This window comes from Berghia stephanieae, chromosome 1 (genome assembly GCF_034508935.2).
Source record: "Berghia stephanieae isolate SIO BIC M18660-M18661 chromosome 1, UCSD_Bste_1.3, whole genome shotgun sequence".
Classification (NCBI taxonomy): Eukaryota; Metazoa; Mollusca; class Gastropoda; order Nudibranchia; family Aeolidiidae; genus Berghia; species Berghia stephanieae.
The window spans coordinates 40,371,307-40,388,806 of record NC_088360.1 but is presented as its reverse complement, the minus strand read 5'-3'; the positions used below and the strand labels follow the sequence as shown (position 1 = coordinate 40,388,806).

At 36.3% G+C, this 17,500-nt stretch overlaps 2 protein-coding genes across 47 annotated transcripts in view; one reads left to right on the top strand and one right to left on the bottom strand.

The window, feature by feature from the left end:
• Window positions 1–6,376, top strand: part of LOC144974431 (cytokine receptor-like) — a 178,862-nt gene extending 172,486 nt beyond the window's left edge. For 38 of the 44 annotated variants that reach the window (XM_078917417.1, XM_078917560.1, XM_078917493.1 and 35 more), the window contains one exon: window positions 1,280–6,376. In XM_078917417.1, coding sequence (XP_078773543.1) covers window positions 1,280–3,055 — 1,776 coding nt within the window. In that variant the 3' untranslated portion in view covers window positions 3,056–6,376. The remainder of the gene's footprint in view (window positions 1–1,279) is intronic. The other 6 variants (XM_078917639.1, XM_078917647.1, XM_078917657.1 and 3 more) reach the window with 3 other exon arrangements.
• A 7,097-nt stretch (window positions 6,377–13,473) lies between these two features.
• The window catches only part of LOC144974649 (uncharacterized), a 28,461-nt gene continuing 24,434 nt past the window's right edge, over window positions 13,474–17,500 (bottom strand). For 2 of the 3 annotated variants that reach the window (XM_078917728.1, XM_078917745.1), the window contains 3 exons: window positions 17,208–17,363; window positions 15,974–16,073; window positions 14,129–14,982 (listed from right to left, as the gene is read on the bottom strand). In XM_078917728.1, the coding sequence (XP_078773854.1) occupies window positions 14,868–14,982; window positions 15,974–16,073; window positions 17,208–17,363 (371 nt within the window). In that variant the 3' untranslated portion in view covers window positions 14,129–14,867. Of the gene's footprint in view, window positions 13,644–14,128; window positions 14,983–15,973; window positions 16,074–17,207; window positions 17,364–17,500 lie in introns of those variants that run through there. The other variant, XM_078917738.1, reaches the window with a different exon arrangement.

The following is a 17,500-nucleotide window of genomic DNA, read 5'->3' as shown; positions in this document are numbered from 1 at the left end:
TTTGTAATTCGAACTTTGTTCGTGTCGCACACTCGCAATCTTATCATAGTTTTATTTATCTCAACTTGCATGTTTTTGGATATTAAATATTTGTAACAGTCCTTTGCTATCGCATGCTTTAATATAAACTAATTTTTCAATTCATTTTTTCCTGAGAAAATCTCTAAAAGTATGTTATATTGTTAACATAATTTTGTTAATGTTATTTTTCTTCGCACCATTTGAGATCCTCGGTATAATGATTGAAAAAAACATTATTCTGCTAATGTGTGTACGTGTCATTTGAGATCCTCGCTATATTGATTGATTATGATAGAATATAAAACCATAAATATAAAAGCTAAAAGCAAATTTTCGAATCTTATGCCGCTCTAAAGCCACGCTTTTTTAGATCTCGCTCACTCACTCATTTCCATGACCGGATGGTTGGCGGGAGGTGGGGGGGGGGGGGGGGGGGGGGGGGGGGCTGGAAGTTGCGGGATGCAGCCTTCACAACACATCATCTCGGTCAACTCATGCAACGCCAATCCTATCCATTCCTTGATACCTACGTTATCCAAAAAATGTAGCCCCTATGGATATTCGTGTATTTCTCATGATCTTATGTGGTGTCTGTGAATCGCCAGTGAAGTACGGTTTCTTCATTTGTATTGAAGTCATACGACTTTCACCGTTGACAGTGACGGAACGGATGACAAACGCAGACTTGCTTACTTGAAATCGGAAAAATTCGTAGTTTTCAAGGGTAATAACACAGTAGACATAACTACATATTACAAATTACCTATTTGTGTTTGAATACATCAACTTATGCTTGAAACGCCTTTATAGACTAGCTCTGGCAACAAAACTTCGTTTTCAAGAAGTTTATTGAATCGAAGCTCTTTATATAATTGTCAATTAGGACAAGAAAAATCCGTTGTTTTACGAAATTTTCGTAATGGTAGGCAGGTCTGCAAATGTGTCCCTTGCTGGGTAATAAACTTTACATACATTACCTAATCGACGCAAATTAAAATGGGTATTTTGATTTTGGCATTGACGGACATTGTAAGAGAGGTGGTATGTAAGCTAATTGGGCGACGTATTCTGTGTGAAATAAACCAAACATTCTGGGGATGCACTGAGAATATTGAATCCGTGAACATGCGGATTATAGATGTTCATATTTAGTTTCCGAAATTTAAGCATCTCTCCGGTCTCATACCTCTTTACCTACATAACACAAACATGGAGTTTCCAAGAATATCAATTAATTTGTTTCTTTTTCTTCTCTCAGACGAACCCTGGATCTAGTGGGCATGGCTCGGGTAGTCCATCTGAAGACAGCGTCGAATCGAACCAAGACAAACTGCTGGGAATAAATGGATCTGAGTCTGCCGGTGGTGAGGAATACCATGAGTTACTTCCAAAGGATGAACAAGAGTCTGACCAATCATCTGGTATTGCAAGTGACATCGGGGGCTCATCAAAATCGGACATGGCTCTCGTCCATAGTGAAGAAAATAGGAATAAAAGTCAACTCAGTGTTTATTCTAAGGAGAAAGTCAATCCATTCGTCGAACCTTATTCTAAAATGACTCAGGCTAGTGGAAGCGGAAGTAAGGGTGGAATTCTTCTTGAAGGTTTTAAAACTGGAAAACCTATTGTTATTCCCGAAAAAGAACTTCATGTGCCTCATTCCAACCCAAGTAATTATCTTCCTAATGGGGATCAACCAACTCACTTCAACGTCAATAATACTCACTGTGTTAACGGACCTCGTTATGAAACGCCAATCACAGCATTTCATGATGACGTTGAAGTAAAAAATCCACCTCAACAATCTATACATGAACAGAACACACTCCCTTCACGCAAGTTATTTTGCTACCCTGCATTACCAGGGGTCACCGCTGTAACTGACATTCATAACGCTAACATTGGCATTGGACAACTTAATGATATATCTCTTGACAATTTAACAATGAATGCTAAGCATCAACCACAATTTCAATTCAATTCCATTCCAAATTCCTCAAAACCAAAAACAGCCATAACTGAAAATGAAACGCCGAAACCGCCTTCATCTCAACCTCCACCTTTGCCTCCGAGAAAGCCTTCATTAGATAACCCCCCGCTCTATCCCGCGCCGCCCCCTCCAAAAAGGCGTTCTTCTTATCCCAAAACGTCCATCACTTCGTTGTCAAAAAATCACAAAACTCAGTCGCCAACTGCTTGTAACAACTCTCGAAACCTTGACAATACGTCTAAGACAACCAGTGATTGTGATGAACCTCATTCTCCACAAGGAGGAGTTGGTAGAACATTCAACTTTCCTCCACCACCCACATTTCCTCCTTCTCAAGAGCTTTCATCATTTATTTCTCAGACTCCCCTCGGTGAGGTTTCATTTTCAAAACATTCAGAGCCATTGTTTGTTGAAAATGGGATGCCAAATGTACCACTAAACCCGTTTATATTTTCTGACAAAGGCACCTCAATCCCCTTTGTTATAGATCCAGATTCTTTTATTAATAATAATCATCCCCTCTCGATGTCTAACACAGAACTTAATGGCATCGGTGATTTATCGCCAGCCATACTTAATGTGGACCAGTCACATTGTTTACCTCTTCCTTCCAATGACGAAAATGCATACTTGCCAAACAACACCAGCGCTATCACAAACGGAATCACTTCATCAGCCATCGCTGATACGTCATGTTTGTTTTCTCCCAACTTTAAAAATTCATTATTGCCAGTTGAAAATGTTGAACCACAAACTTTAAATCCAACTGATATCCAATGCGACCAGGACTCATTTCAACTCTCAACCCATGATGATACGCCCAACCTCTCAAACGATCACACAGCACCCGACAAAATCCCATATGTAATACAGAATGTCTCAACGAAGGCGTTAAAAACAAATAATTGCAATCCTAGTTACGTTCACTGTGTTGGTACTAATGATCCACCTTTTCCCTCCACAATGTGCCCTGGAACACAGACTCAAATTTCAAATACTCCACCACATTCGCATACTAATGTCACAAAAACATTTCTTATGTAAAAAAAAAGGCCCCGAAGGCCCCAGCGCCAGATAACACAACAAATAATTTATTAGACAATGGTAATCCTATCTCCGTTCACTGTGTTGGTACCGATGATCAATTGTTTCCTTTTATTAAGCATGTAACCCATACTCCGTCAGCCTCAAAATATGGCGTTGCACCCGGCATTGTCTCAAAGGTGAAATGGATGTGCCAATGAAATCCCAGGGTCAGATAAAAGGCCACTTTAACTGTGACCCACCGTGTAAATTTGGTATTATGTAAGGGTTAACTTCATGAAATAATGAGGGTAAGATAGTATACGTCTTTTTTAAGTTAACGGCAAACTCAATATCAAAGAAGACAATAATTTAAACCCAAACTGCACACATCACTCTACTGTATCAATTAGACGCCTCCCCCCCCCCCCCACCTTTTTTTTTTCTTTTGAATTTTGGCCAAAGTACACCCCACCCCACCCCCCCCCACCCCCCTCTTTTTTCCTTACTACCCCTCCCCCCTTTTGATACACTAAAGTAATATTACAACATATTACACTAAGCTGCTGAAATCTGTGGACTGCAAGAAGCAACGAAAAGAAGTGGATAAGATAGCTTCGAAAAAGAACAAAATACCAAACAGGAGTATTTCGGGCTCAAACACATTCATAAGGCAATAACCAAAAAAGAAAATACAATAAAAGCATTAATACATGGTTTAAAATACATAGAAAGACATAGGGCAGAAAAAATCTTGGCATGCCTTGTTCGCCAGCAATAGGATCTTGATTTAAAAACATAAATACATCACATAAAATCAAGAAAAGGGGCTTAGAAGAATTCGGCACGTGTTATCCATTAGTAAAAGGATCTTGATTTTAAAACATTAATACGTCACTTAAAATCAAGACAAGGGGATAGAAGTATTCGGCATATGTTGTCCATTAGTCATTGGACCAACGCGTGCCACATACTTTCTATGTCGTGTTTCTGGATTTTAAGTCATGTATTAATGATTTTGTTTTAGGTATTGGCTGAAGAAAGGTATTGAGCCCGAAATGTACCGGGTTTTTATTTCAAAGCTCTCATATTCATTTTTGTTCAATGCTTAAAACTGACTCTTTAGCAGATTTTCCAACCAGTATGATTTCTCATATTTAAATACGTTTTGAGGTCCAAAATATAATGATATGGGAATGTTGACTAAGATTTTATGCTGAATGCATAAGAGTCAAGAGTTCGTCATAAAAATGGGGAAAATGATAAAAGTGGAATAGTTGAAGGTCATTAAATATCGTCTCCTCCTAGATGAGATTCTGAGTAGCCAAGATTGTCAAAGGAATTACAAGGTTTTCTTACTCTCTGATAGCTTGATAAACCTACATAAACTTCAGTTCATGTACAACTTTGAAATGTTGGATGGTTGGACGTGTTGAAAATATGATTTTGTTTTTGGAAAAAATATCAGAAAATGAGCATAAATATTGGGGAAAATATCATAAATCTTTTCAACTGGTTGAAGTTGGTTGGCAAGTCTTCTTTAGCATGGGGTTCACTCCGACATAATGCCATTTGAAGACGTTTGGTCCCACGATTCAGACGTTTTCAAATATTACTAGATACGTACGTACATTTGATTTCTTACCCAATGAGAAATGGTCACTTTTCACAATGCACCTTTACCATGGTATACATACGTACGTACATTTGATTTCTTACCGATTGAGAAATGGTCTCTTTTCACAATGCACCATTACCATGGTATACATACCTACGTACATTTGATTTCTTACCCAATGAGAAATGGTCTGTTTCCACTATATACCATGGTATACAGACTCTAATTTCAAGCCTTGTCCACGACAGAAGACCAAAGATGAACATTACTGTATTTCGCATTTTCACTGCGATGTATTTATTATGATATAACAATGTACTTTGTGTCCATTATTTGACTATGCATTCCATCAATATCTTCCTGGTTTTTATACTTCAATCTGGAAATTCCCAAAATGCTCACATTCTAATAATAATCATGATAATGTAAATATGATATTCGCTTATTCACAATATTTTAAATGCCATTTTACCCTGCCATATTATGTGAGATGTTGATATAATTAATTTGATTTAAGCACTTTACTTTCCCTCTTTCTAGATCTGGGAAGGAGACTTCTTGATGACGCGTAGTATCTGCTGAGATTATTTCCTGAATGTGAGACAGTCAGATGTCAGGATGGTCATTCGTTTTGTATTGTTTTCTTTTACTTTTTGTTTGTTTTATTTGTTGTATGTTTTTTTTTCTGTTTAGCTTTGATGGGTCATATATTATAATTTAATTTTTATATCATATCTGTGCGGTTGCGTTAACGGTGTAGTAGAAGATATCTGAATCAGTATCAGTCTTCTGTGAGTATTTTATAGAGGGGAATGCGCATGTTTGGGATGGTTTGATGCAAGACGTACAGGAAGATTACTGCTCGGGTTTGCATGCACACATAATTTCATCATTTTGATCAGTAAATCTAACCTCCATAATCGATCGATAGATTTTGATAACTAACCATAAATTTCTCAAAGAATCGCTGTCGGGAAGTTCCAGGTTCATCAGTTTTGTTTTGTTTTTTGACATGATGAAGGTCATTTTAATCGATCGATATAATTTGAAGAACCGGTTTTCTGGCAAAAGATAAATGCCAATGTGTTTTTTTTTACAGAGTATGTTAGCAAAGATGACTGGTAAAAGTTAAGCTTGGTTAAACCACCCAGTCATGTCTCCATCAGTTAGTGTGCTGAATGTTGTAGAATTGAGATATCTATTTTGGGAATAGAATTGGTATTCGTAACGTTTATTTACTCGTAATATACCTACACAAATGGTAGAAAGTTGATATTTTTATTTCAAAAATAAAAAAGGCGATAGGATTCAATAAATGATACCTTCAACCCATGCAAATGATGCTGTGAGAGTACTAGATGGAAGAGAACAAGTTCTCATTTTGAGGTTCAGGACAAAGCACTGTCGACTTAAACACCATTATGTACTCAAAATTTGGCTGTACATGTGCTCTTGCCAAAATTACAAAGAAATTGTGCCTTATGGGCTCCAGTCATGCTCGCTTTATGCTATGAATAGTAACTTGCTGGCCTTCATATTCAGCTATCACAGCAAAACGCCATGGCAATGCCGATGACCCTCGAAAACCTTTGAACCCGTTACTAGCATCGAAATTCTGCATCATGTGAGTTCAAGAAGAAAAAGAAGAAGAAGAAGAAGAAGAAGAAGAAGAAGAAGAAGAAGAAGAAGAAGAAGAAGAAGAAGAAGAAGAAGAAGAAGAAGAAGAAGAAGAAGAAGAAGAAGAAGAAGAAGAAGACTCAATGTCATCAAAGTCAGGACACAAAGTGAGGAGCACATGTGTGGTTTTAGCTGAAAAATGTCTTTTACCGGATGTTTCTGGTCTAAGACATTTTGACCAGTTAGGCGTGATTGATAAATGAATGGCATGTGTGTTGGCCAACGGCAACGCAATGATGTGTTTGGTATCTTCAGTTATAGGATCACATTGTCTTTAAAGCGGAAAACATTAACATGCCTCCATGTCATTCACATTTGGTTAATATTTTAAGGTGACTTAATATCAAATTTCATGTATTATTTGTAAACAATGTTAAATACATACGTTGCTGATTTAGTTAAACCTGTAAAAATTGAACATAATTGCAATCCAACCAATATTATTGTACAGAATGTTTGTTTCCATTGGTGATGTGTAACGGTGTGTGTGTGTGTGTGTGTGTGTGTGTGTGTGTGTGTGTGAATGTGTTGCAAGTCGCTCTCACCTGCTCTCAGATGCGTTTCCAAAAACATCTTTTGTGACAGTAACTAATGAACAATGATTACGTAATCATTACAGCCAAGCACATTGTTGTAATGGAGAATATTTTGCGTCGGTTTGAGAACATTCCCATTACGACAATGAGCCCATAACACGTTGGGTTATCAGACCTGCAGATAATTACACTTTGCTTTTTTAACATTTTATGAAGATGTGACCCACCACCTCAAAACGATACAAATTATGTCGAGATGATTTGGATGCTGAAATTTGACATTATAGCCCAAAACAATTAGAATTGGGTAAAATATAATATTATGTTTTGTTTAGGGGAAATAATATTGTTTCCTGAATGGCAAAAAATATAAAATTTCATTTTTTCATAGTAAGAAACTAGGGAGCGGGCACCGGTGTAAGATAAAGATCTGAACAATTCTGTATGAAAGGTGCCAGACAAAGCAAGAAGAAAAAGTATAAGAAAAAAAAAACATCCCAAAAAACCCCAGTCTACATCGACTGGGTATCGAACCTCAGACCTTCTGATTACCAATCAGAGGTGCTACTACCACTGTGATGTAATGGTAGCACCTCTGACTGGTACTCAGATTGTCTGAGGTTCGAGCCAAGTCGAGGTAGACTGATTTTTTGGGATGGTTTTTTTTTATGGTAATATTCCTTCTTGCTTTGACACCATTCATACACGCTTGTTTATATTTCATAGTACTTTACTTTCATTTCACTTGTGTGTTTTCAGATCGACATTGTACCAAATTGAGACAGTGGACCACATACGTTGTATGATATAATAATATATAATTTATGAAAGGGTGTGTTTGATTGTTGATGATAGCTGACGTAGTCTGAAGAAAAACACATTATAAAATTAATTCTGGACAGAAAACTCGTCCTTCAAAGAAACATCAGTCGATTGAATGGCCCTCGTCTTGTCAAAAAAAAAATCGCAAATCTGGTATCTCCTTGAAGACTTCCCTAACGTCCCAAGTTTAAATGTTGTTTTTTAGAGTTATTTTAATCGACTTATATTTGAAGAACGAGTTTTCTGGTCAAAATTTATAAACTGTGTTGGGGATTTTTTTCAGAGTACAAAAGAATACTGCCGTTCTCTGGAAAATCCCATATTAAATGTGTGGCCAGAAAACTCGTCCTTCAAATCGATCGATTTAAATGACCCTCATCTTGGCAAAAACTTTCAAACCTGGGACTTCGCGAAGTCCCAGGTTTGAGAGTTTTTGTCGAGATGAGGGTTATTTAAATCGATCGATATTTGAAACTCGAGTTTTCTGGCCAACTTTTCAAATAAGTGTTTTTCCAGAGTACGGCAGAATAATGTTTTGTCTGAATTTGAACGATGGATCTCAATACTTATAATTTTAAAAAGTACGCCTTACACCACGGCATTATTGGATGCCGTCTCCTGGGCGTTCAATTAAGGAATTTTGATAATCCATCAAACAGGATGTCTGATGTCAGTAGGAATAACCCATGTTGTCCAAAGTTAGCAAATTTGGGGTTAATAATATCTTGTCCAAGGAAAATAAAACGAAAGTGCCTGGATTGGGGCTCGAACACTGGACCTTCCAGGTCAAAGTGCAATGCCTTGACCACTCGGCTGTAAAACTCGGCCTTCCTGTAATTGCTAATACCTAATTCAAAACCATAAAGAACCTCGAACTGGAATAAGCTCCCAATTGTGAAGCTTTAAAGGGACAGTTATGCTAACTTCCTATACTCGAATGAAGGCCCTAATCAATTGCAAAGTACCTTCTTCCAGGACTGATTTAGACCTCAGCTCCCTCATCGATGCTGGGTTGACATGAAGGGCCATACAATTGTCAATTCCATCATTGCCATAACTGTTTTAGATTCACACAGATACGCCGAAATTCTGGACAGCCTTTTGAACAGCCTTCACAAATTCTTAACACAAGAAGTTAAAAATGCATGAAAAACGAGCATGAGTAAAGAGCATTATCTACAAGATGTGATCAAATCGCTTTACATGGGTCTTTGGGATGACAATTAACCTTTAGGACGAGACATGACGACTGTAATGCGATATTGATAGATTGTAATTAAAGGTCATTTTCCAAGGACTCAACTATGCGCTTCTCAAAGCGAGACTCCAATCCTGGACCGCTTGGTCCGAAGGCGAGAAGGGTTATAGCATATTACCACAAGCAGCACATAAGGTGATACTATGTAATTCTAAGTATCTCTGCGTCAATTCTAACTGGACTCATAAACATGAATGTAAATCGTTCAGGGTGATAGGCATGTACTATATAGATGGTTATGATCCAGCCCAATTATTTAAACTCTTTGTGATAAACAATACAAGACTATTTTATCGTAAACTAACAAAACACCTTTTGTCATTTTGGTCAGAAAAGTTGGACATTGTGAATAATTTTTTTCAAAAAGAAAAAGTAATCCTTCAAAGCGATGGAGCCCCGGAGTTTATACCGGTTTTTATAGCGTGTAATGGACAATAGCAATTGATGGCTACCCTTTGGATATGACGCAAGTACTTTAAAAGACCTAGCAACAAAACCCACTGCTGGGTGGACAGGAGGATACGAAAACAAATCATCTTGACTTTACCCGGGATTGATCTCGGTCCTTTTGCTTATGAAGCGAATACTTTACCAACTGAGCACTCGTGATAAACTCTAAATCAATATGATACCAAATTTGTTTTTAAAAATGTAAAGGCCGAGACATCAGGTCTCAAGTTTAAGACTTTTTAGCCAACAGAGGGTCATCTTAATCCATTAATTTATTATTTTGATATGAATAAATTGCGAGTAATCTTGACGAAAATGATAAAATGTGTTTTGTCAGTGTATGGCTGTCCCTGGTTGTGATTTCTTATGATTGAGGCTTAACCTGAAAGGTTGCTGCATTCAGTATGTAATGCGAGGTTAAGCCTATGTTGTTATTACAGTCCAATTAATTTGTAAATATTATATCAAAACTAAAACATGTTTCCGTATCAAAATCTCGCTGCCCCCCCCCCCCCCCCCCTTTTTTTTTGTTTTTTTTTGTTCTCTTGTTCCATTGTCAACCTCTCTGAACGCCGACTGAAAGAGTTTTCTTGCCAAAACTTTCAATAAGTGTATTTAAGAGTACGGCAGTCATGTATTGGTATACAAATCCAGCACAGAGAACTTTCAATCTTGACGTGAGAGCCAGCGAACCTTATCATTTAGGTGGACAGAGAGACCAAAGCAGAAATAATTAGAAATAGCGCGTAAAATAATCCATTTACTCGTCAGCCGGGTTCTCTGCTGACTCATTTCATAATATAAAATAGTCCAATGGAACAGAAGCTTCAGTTTAATTCACGAAGACAGATGACAGATAATGTGGACGTTTCGGGTTTTCCCTTTGTCATCAAAATACAAATAATGAACCATTTAAGACAAAAAAATAGAAGATAAGAGGATGGTGTTGTTAAGGTTTCGTAAAATTTAAATGAAGTTTCCATTCCACTTGGCTTCTATTATTTTTTTTTTCGAGCTTCAAGCACTACCAGTTGCATGACTCAATTGATTGCACTCTTTACCCAACCAATTTTGGAATTGTTAAACTTCCTTTTTCACAACTCCATGGTTTGTATATTTATTTTCAATGAATTTCGCAAATGCTCAAAATAATGCCCGTTTTTTTCACAATCAATTCATGATAATAAATTTACCATACCAAACATGCAAATATATTTATTGTTTACTTCTTTATTTTAAAAGGCCATGATTAAACTGTACGAAGTTCACTTTTTGTCTGAGTAAAGATAATAGAAGTCCTTTAAAAAGAAAAATAAGAGGGTTGCCTCCACTTCGGGCATTAAGAGCGCTAGAAGTCCACCCAATCGGGGTAATAAAACAATGGAAGCATATCATTTGTATAGTAATAGATAATATGGTGTTCCCCTATGTTTATTCCAATGTGTTCCCTCATTTTCTCAAAACTAGCTGCACGGGACTTAGTACCATTTGACCCCGAACTCTTCATATTATGTGGCCTTAATCAGATATTTAGTCAGGGATACGTCAAACGTCAAAGTCTGATACGATCAGAATTATGACGTTTGAATCTTTTACAGATCAAATAACAAACCAAAACCTGCCAATTTCTACAAAAAATTCGTACAACTTCTAATTATGGGCTCCGTCTGCTGAGCAAAACAGGCTACTCAAGTTTATTAAATAGATCTATGTTAAATGAAAATGAAAATATTATACTAAATCACTCAGCGTAAATTTGCCACTTACAAAAGTAGATTTAGTGACATTTATTATGTTCTTCATCAAAACTACGATTATTTTTTAAATGCAAGTTAGCATGTTTGTATATTATTTCTCAGATGAAAGATATTGCTCTCTGTATTACTATAATAGCAGCTATGTAGTCTTTTAATCTGACACTCGCCTTCGGATTGAAGGAACCAGGGTTCGAGTCCAACTCTTAAATCATTGGAAAAGGCTCTTTACCCACATTCTATCAAGTGTAAAATGAGTACCTGCCCGTTGACAGCGTCGTCACTGTCCGAAAAAAAAAATGTAATATCGCCTAGCAGGCTTCATTTCTTGTCCTACTTGTTGCAAATCGCTCTGAGCACGTTTAGTGGATATTACACTACATAAAACCACAGCTGTGGATTTATAATTTAATTCTTAGCATCATTATGTTCATACAAACATAATACCAGCTTGAGATTATAGGACACGAAAAGTATAAATTTAAAACTTTAAATCCTGACGAATGGCGTTAAACCTGGGCCTGAAAATGAACTTTCAGGTCTAAAACATTGTAGTCATAATATTATAATGAATAATAATAATAATAATAATAATAATAATAATAATAATAATAATAATAATAATAATAATAATAATAATAATAATAATAATAATGATAATGATGATGATGATGATAATAATAATAATAATAATAATAATAATAATAATAATAATAATAATAATAATAATAATAATAATAATAATAATAATAATAATAATAATTCCCTTTATTCATCCCTAATGGGAATTTTTTGTTTAGGGTCTATTCCAAAGGAAGACTGGAATAACCCAGGTGTTAGCCGCAGTGCAGCGCCGCAAAGTGAGCTAAGCTGTGTGACTTGCTCAAGGCCACACAGCGCGGCGGGTAGTCAAATTCGGTACCTAAATATATCTACATTTTAAAAAAGTTGTCAGGCCAAAATTATTTTTCAGGTGTCTGTGTATATAATATATTGTGTATATTATACATTCGCCAAAGAGGAACTCTAATACAAACTCATTTATTTTTTTTTTTTTTTATTTTTTTTTTTTTGTAAATTAAGAAAAGAACTATAGTTTTCATCAATTTTTATCAATGAATAATGAAAAAAGCTAGATTCTGATGGTCTAACTTCAATCATAGAATAGAAGTAGAAATAGGGTCTCAAAGATTCAAAAAAAAGGTGGACAAAGTTGACCCTGTCCCCACATTTCTGACACCTTAAAAAGCCTTAAATATTTTTATTTTGATTCCAGATCAGCCGGGGTTTTTTTGGTTTGTTTCTCACCATTAACCAACTCAGAGAAACTGAAGAAAGCGACTTTTCTCACAGTCGTTTTTTTTTTCTTCAAAATTTGGTTTCGACTGTTATGGCGGTAGATCTGTCAAGCACATATTATTACAGTGAATGACATAATCAGTCGGATGGTGAAAAGGTTTGAACTGAGATATTGCCAAGTTTAGTTAGACGGTCATTTTTTATCAAAATGAGTTCTTGTCATAAATGATTAAATCAACCCTTTTTGTACATCTTCGGGAAATAACAAAGCTTAATTTCACTTCTAAATATTTTTAGAGCTAGTCAATTTGAAAAAGTATGAAATTTGATAAAAGGTGCTGGATACCTTTCCCATACATCTGACTATAACTTTATGAAAAATCACCCGATTTACTTCAAATAAAGATTAAAATGCTCTGGAGAGTATATTCTTTCAGAAAATGCAAAAGATGCAAATCCAAAATGTTCACCTTCCGACTGATTATGTCATGCACTGACCATCAATAAAACATTGATCCTATAAAATCAGGTAAATGGAGCACCAAAGCAACAACTGTTTGTTAATATCGTATCAAGCAAATAAGTAATTATTTTTTATAATGTCTGGAGCCAAAAAAAAACGATGTGAAAATAATTAACGTAAACGGTAAAAACGTAAAGGCTCGCTCAGCGACGAAACAAACAAGAACGGTGAGTGTTTAATTACTAACACATAAAAGATAATGAAAGGGCTTTGTAAATGTGGAGACTTTTTGAAATACAATAAAAATAAATGGGAACATTTTTCTAGTTTATTGTCTAGGAAAGTCTAAATTATTTTTTCAAATGACGCCATTCCGCGCGGCATTGCGGCATTCCGTGAAGGAATATAGATAATTCATCACACAAAAGTCTGATGTCAACAGGAATCACCCATGTTGTCCACGGTGAGCAAATTTGGAGTTAATCTTGTCCCAGGAAACTAAACGAAATTGCCTGAAGCAGGCCTCGAACGCAATACCTTCAGGGTGACAGTGCAATGACTTAACCACTCCGCCACTTCGTCCCGCCCCCTCGCCCCCCAAGACCACAATCACCCTGTAAAAGTCACAAAGTCTGCTATAAGAGTTACCAGCAGTTTCTTGCTCAAGAAGAAAAATGTGATGCGGACTGTATGGCTCAAACACAGTTCCTTGGAGACTCAGCCATCTTGACTCTGATAATTAAAGTTTTTCAAAAACGATATTATACCTTGCTATTATATGTATAGAATTGTAACCCACATAAAAGCAAGTAAATGAGAATTTGAAATAATGGGATTTTAAAATGTAGCAATTTGACCATTCGCTCACCCTCTAGCGTCACAATGAACCAGATAATTTTTCCAACTTTTCCGATCTAGGGGAAACCTTTTGTGCGATAAGTAGGTACTTTATCTTGGCATTTTAAATTCGATAAAGAAAACAAATCGACTATAATTTACCATCGTTTCATAACTATTTTAGATCAAAAGATAATGTTTGCTTTGTTTCTCAAATCCGCTGTATAAATGACACTTCATCACGTCCTCTTTTTTCAGGTACGAGACCATGTTGATTAAGGTTTGATACAAAACGTCCTACGTTGATTAATGAGCTTTTACACTAACCGTTAATTCAGTTTTGTCATATAGCTTAATGATAAAAAAGCGTCCACATCATCTGTCTTTATAAAATTTAATTGAAGTTATTGGTATATATTTCTTCGAGCTTCAAGTAGAAATATCTTATTAAGGATATTGAATGCATATGAACAAGATTCAAGCCGACACAGAATCTCGAAGAACAAAGAAACAAGTTTCAGCCACTCGGTCGCAGAAATTGCTGTCAAATCATATCACTTAAAAAGCTATAGATTCTAAAATTTAACACAGCGTGTCCTTATTATTATATATCACTTTGGTCAAAGAAACCAATGATCACTCCTAGTTAACCCGGAATACTCTTGAAAGACACACCAAAACACTCACTACATCTCGATGACTCTGGAAATTGCCAATTCACCCTTCGTGGATATAGTAATTGGATTCAATAGTCTGATGTCACGTCGCCCAGCAACGGCGAGAATTTGGTTCTAAACAAAGAAAATGGGTACTTTTTATTCTTCATGCTGGTTAGAACTTATTCACATGTCATGTGATCAGAATGTAGAAAGGTCAAAACATGATCAGATTTATAATGTTTTTCTCCTCTGGATACACTTTTATGCTCGTCGGAGAAGCATTTCATAAGGGCGTCCGCCATTGTTCCGATAGTTTAAAACCAGTTACTAAGTTACTATTACGAGGGAAGTGAGGTCTTGACGATAATTCACAATAAAACACTAAAGATCTTTAGAATTTGGCACAGTTGATGCTATGTCTTTGCAGCATCCGGTCCGAAGAAATCACCGGATGCACAAATCAAGTTGGTTCATTGCTGGTACAAATTCCACTTTCTTCAACCAGATCCTTGGAACTGACTTTACTAAATGCTGTAAGCTCTGACCTCATCAAGGCCATTCGCTGTCTGACTTTTCTAAAAAGATGAGAAAAGGGTAAATATGCATTGTGAAATCAACTATCGCGATCGAAAGAAAATGTATTATCAGTTCCTTTTACATCGCAGATACGTATGTAACCTGCAGCTCCAATGTTGAATTATAGCGGGAATGAACTAGATTCTGAAAAGTTTAATTTGGTCTAAATGATGATATTTTGTTGGGATTTGTATAGAAGGAACGAAACTGACGTCATTCAGCTCTTTGTTATTGTTTTCAACCAGCCATTTTTATGAGTAGTTTTCACTAAATTCTCTCAATCAGACTATAGACGATTAAGGTTACACACTGTTTTGTGTGTTGGTACGTTGTATCCGACTGTTGGATGTTGCGAGTATTTTACCTAAACGCATAGCATCTATACCCAATTAAGAAGGATGATTATAGGTTTTCAAACCAATAAGGGCTCTAAATTTTTAATACTAGACGACTTTCCCTTTAAATTCTGTTTTTAGACTCTGGTTCCACAGCACATAATACCGAATTCGGCGTTGGATCACATATAAGTATAGAAAAACAACAAACCTTGTACGGATAGGAAACATTATCAAAACAACATTTTTCTCAATACGCTTTACATTTGAATCCCATAAATGTACAAAGACAATTCTGTCGTATCTACTCCAAAAGACACGTATTTGTCCTAGTTGAGTCCTTGGAAAAGGCTCTTTACTCACATTCTCTCACCGTACTCAGGTGTAAAATGAGTACCTGGCCGTCAAAAGCGTTGTCGCTGTCCAAACAATTGCAATGTTACGTGTTGATGCTGGTCAAGGATCCTTTGTAAAGCGTTTTGAGCACGTTTAGTGAATATTGCTCTATATAAAAAAGCTCAAGCTCAAGTATTTAAAAGGAAGTCCCAGTTTTGAGAGGTTTTGTTTCCAAGATGAACGTCATTTAAATCGATCGATATTTGAAAGACGAGTTTTCTGTGAGGCAGTTAACGGATTAAAGAGCGGGAAAAATTACCTTATAAGCAAAACAAGAATTCCTGAAATTACAACCAGCAGGATGATTCCAATGATTATGAGAATATTCCTCAGCGGCAGACTATCTGGTGATAATGTATCTGGTGAAACAATAATATGAGATTGAAAATAAGAATACGTATCAAATTACTGTCTGTAAGAAGAGAATGAAAGTTCTAGTAAGATATGTGGCTTACCTTGGGGTCGAGACCCCTAGCTTTGTGAATATGAATGTATTAATTATATAATATATATATATATATATATATATATATATATATATATATATATATATATATATATATATATATACATAATTATGTTGTTGATATCTTATCAGTCTTATAATTGTAAAGTTCACACTAGAGTTGGTTAATGGTTATCGGTCGGTGACAGGGACAAAAAAGCACACACACACAAACCAACATTCAAAAATGATCGAGTCAAAAATGGAACGATTGAAATATTCATTAGAGTAGTTTCGACAAATTATACGATAACTAACGTAATTTTCAAAATTGTATGCCGGTAAAACCGGTACTTCTGTATAACTGCGGCACTTGGGCGTTGACAAAATCCGAAGAAGAACATCTGGATGCCTTCCATCGCACACAGCTAAGAAGGGTACTGGACATCAAATACCCCAAAAAGATCTCAAATGAATCACTCTATAAGATCACAAAAGAAAGACCAATCTCCCTTGACATTTTACAACAACGATGGCAACTTTTCGGTCACATACTACGCAGGGACAAAAACATACCAGCAAACCAAGCCATGTCGGGATACTTCCAAAAACACGGGAACCTTTTCAGAGGAAGACCGATCACAACACTCCCTGTGATCCTAAACAAAAACCTCACAACACTTGGACAAAGCATTAGTCTCATAACGGCAGGGGACCTTGAAAATCTGAGAACCCTAGCAGAGGACCGGCAATATTGGAGACACCTCACACAGGAAATACTGGAAACAGCCAAGGCGACCCGATCTTTCGGTCGAGACGCGAAAGGCATCTAAGTCAAGTAAGTCAAGTCAAGTATGCGTTGTATATTGATTAAATAAGCCGGGACTCATTATATGAGATTATAGTTTTTTAAAAAGTAATCCACGTCAATAGCTTGCCACGCATAGCAACAAGAGAGAACGGGCTAATTGCAGGGAATATTCTGATTGGTTAATGCTTAGCAACGCGCAAAATGTGAATTGGAACTGCAAAAATGAAAAGATCTTACCTGTTGAGACATATCGTTGAGCTGGAGTCAGAGTGATATACGAGCTTGGAGTACTCTTGCCTGCGCGACTTTCAGACACAACAGTTATGGCATACATTCCATCCTCGTCCACTCCACTAATAGTGGCTGATGAGGCAGACCCAACCACTGATATGGCTGAAAATGGAGGATAAGTCAAGCACATTGATGATTTTAATGTATGTCATATGCCATATACCGGATACCTTTTTTTCGTTTAGAAATATTATATGTTTAGAGGCCCCTTATAAAAGTATATAAAACATGGGAGCTGA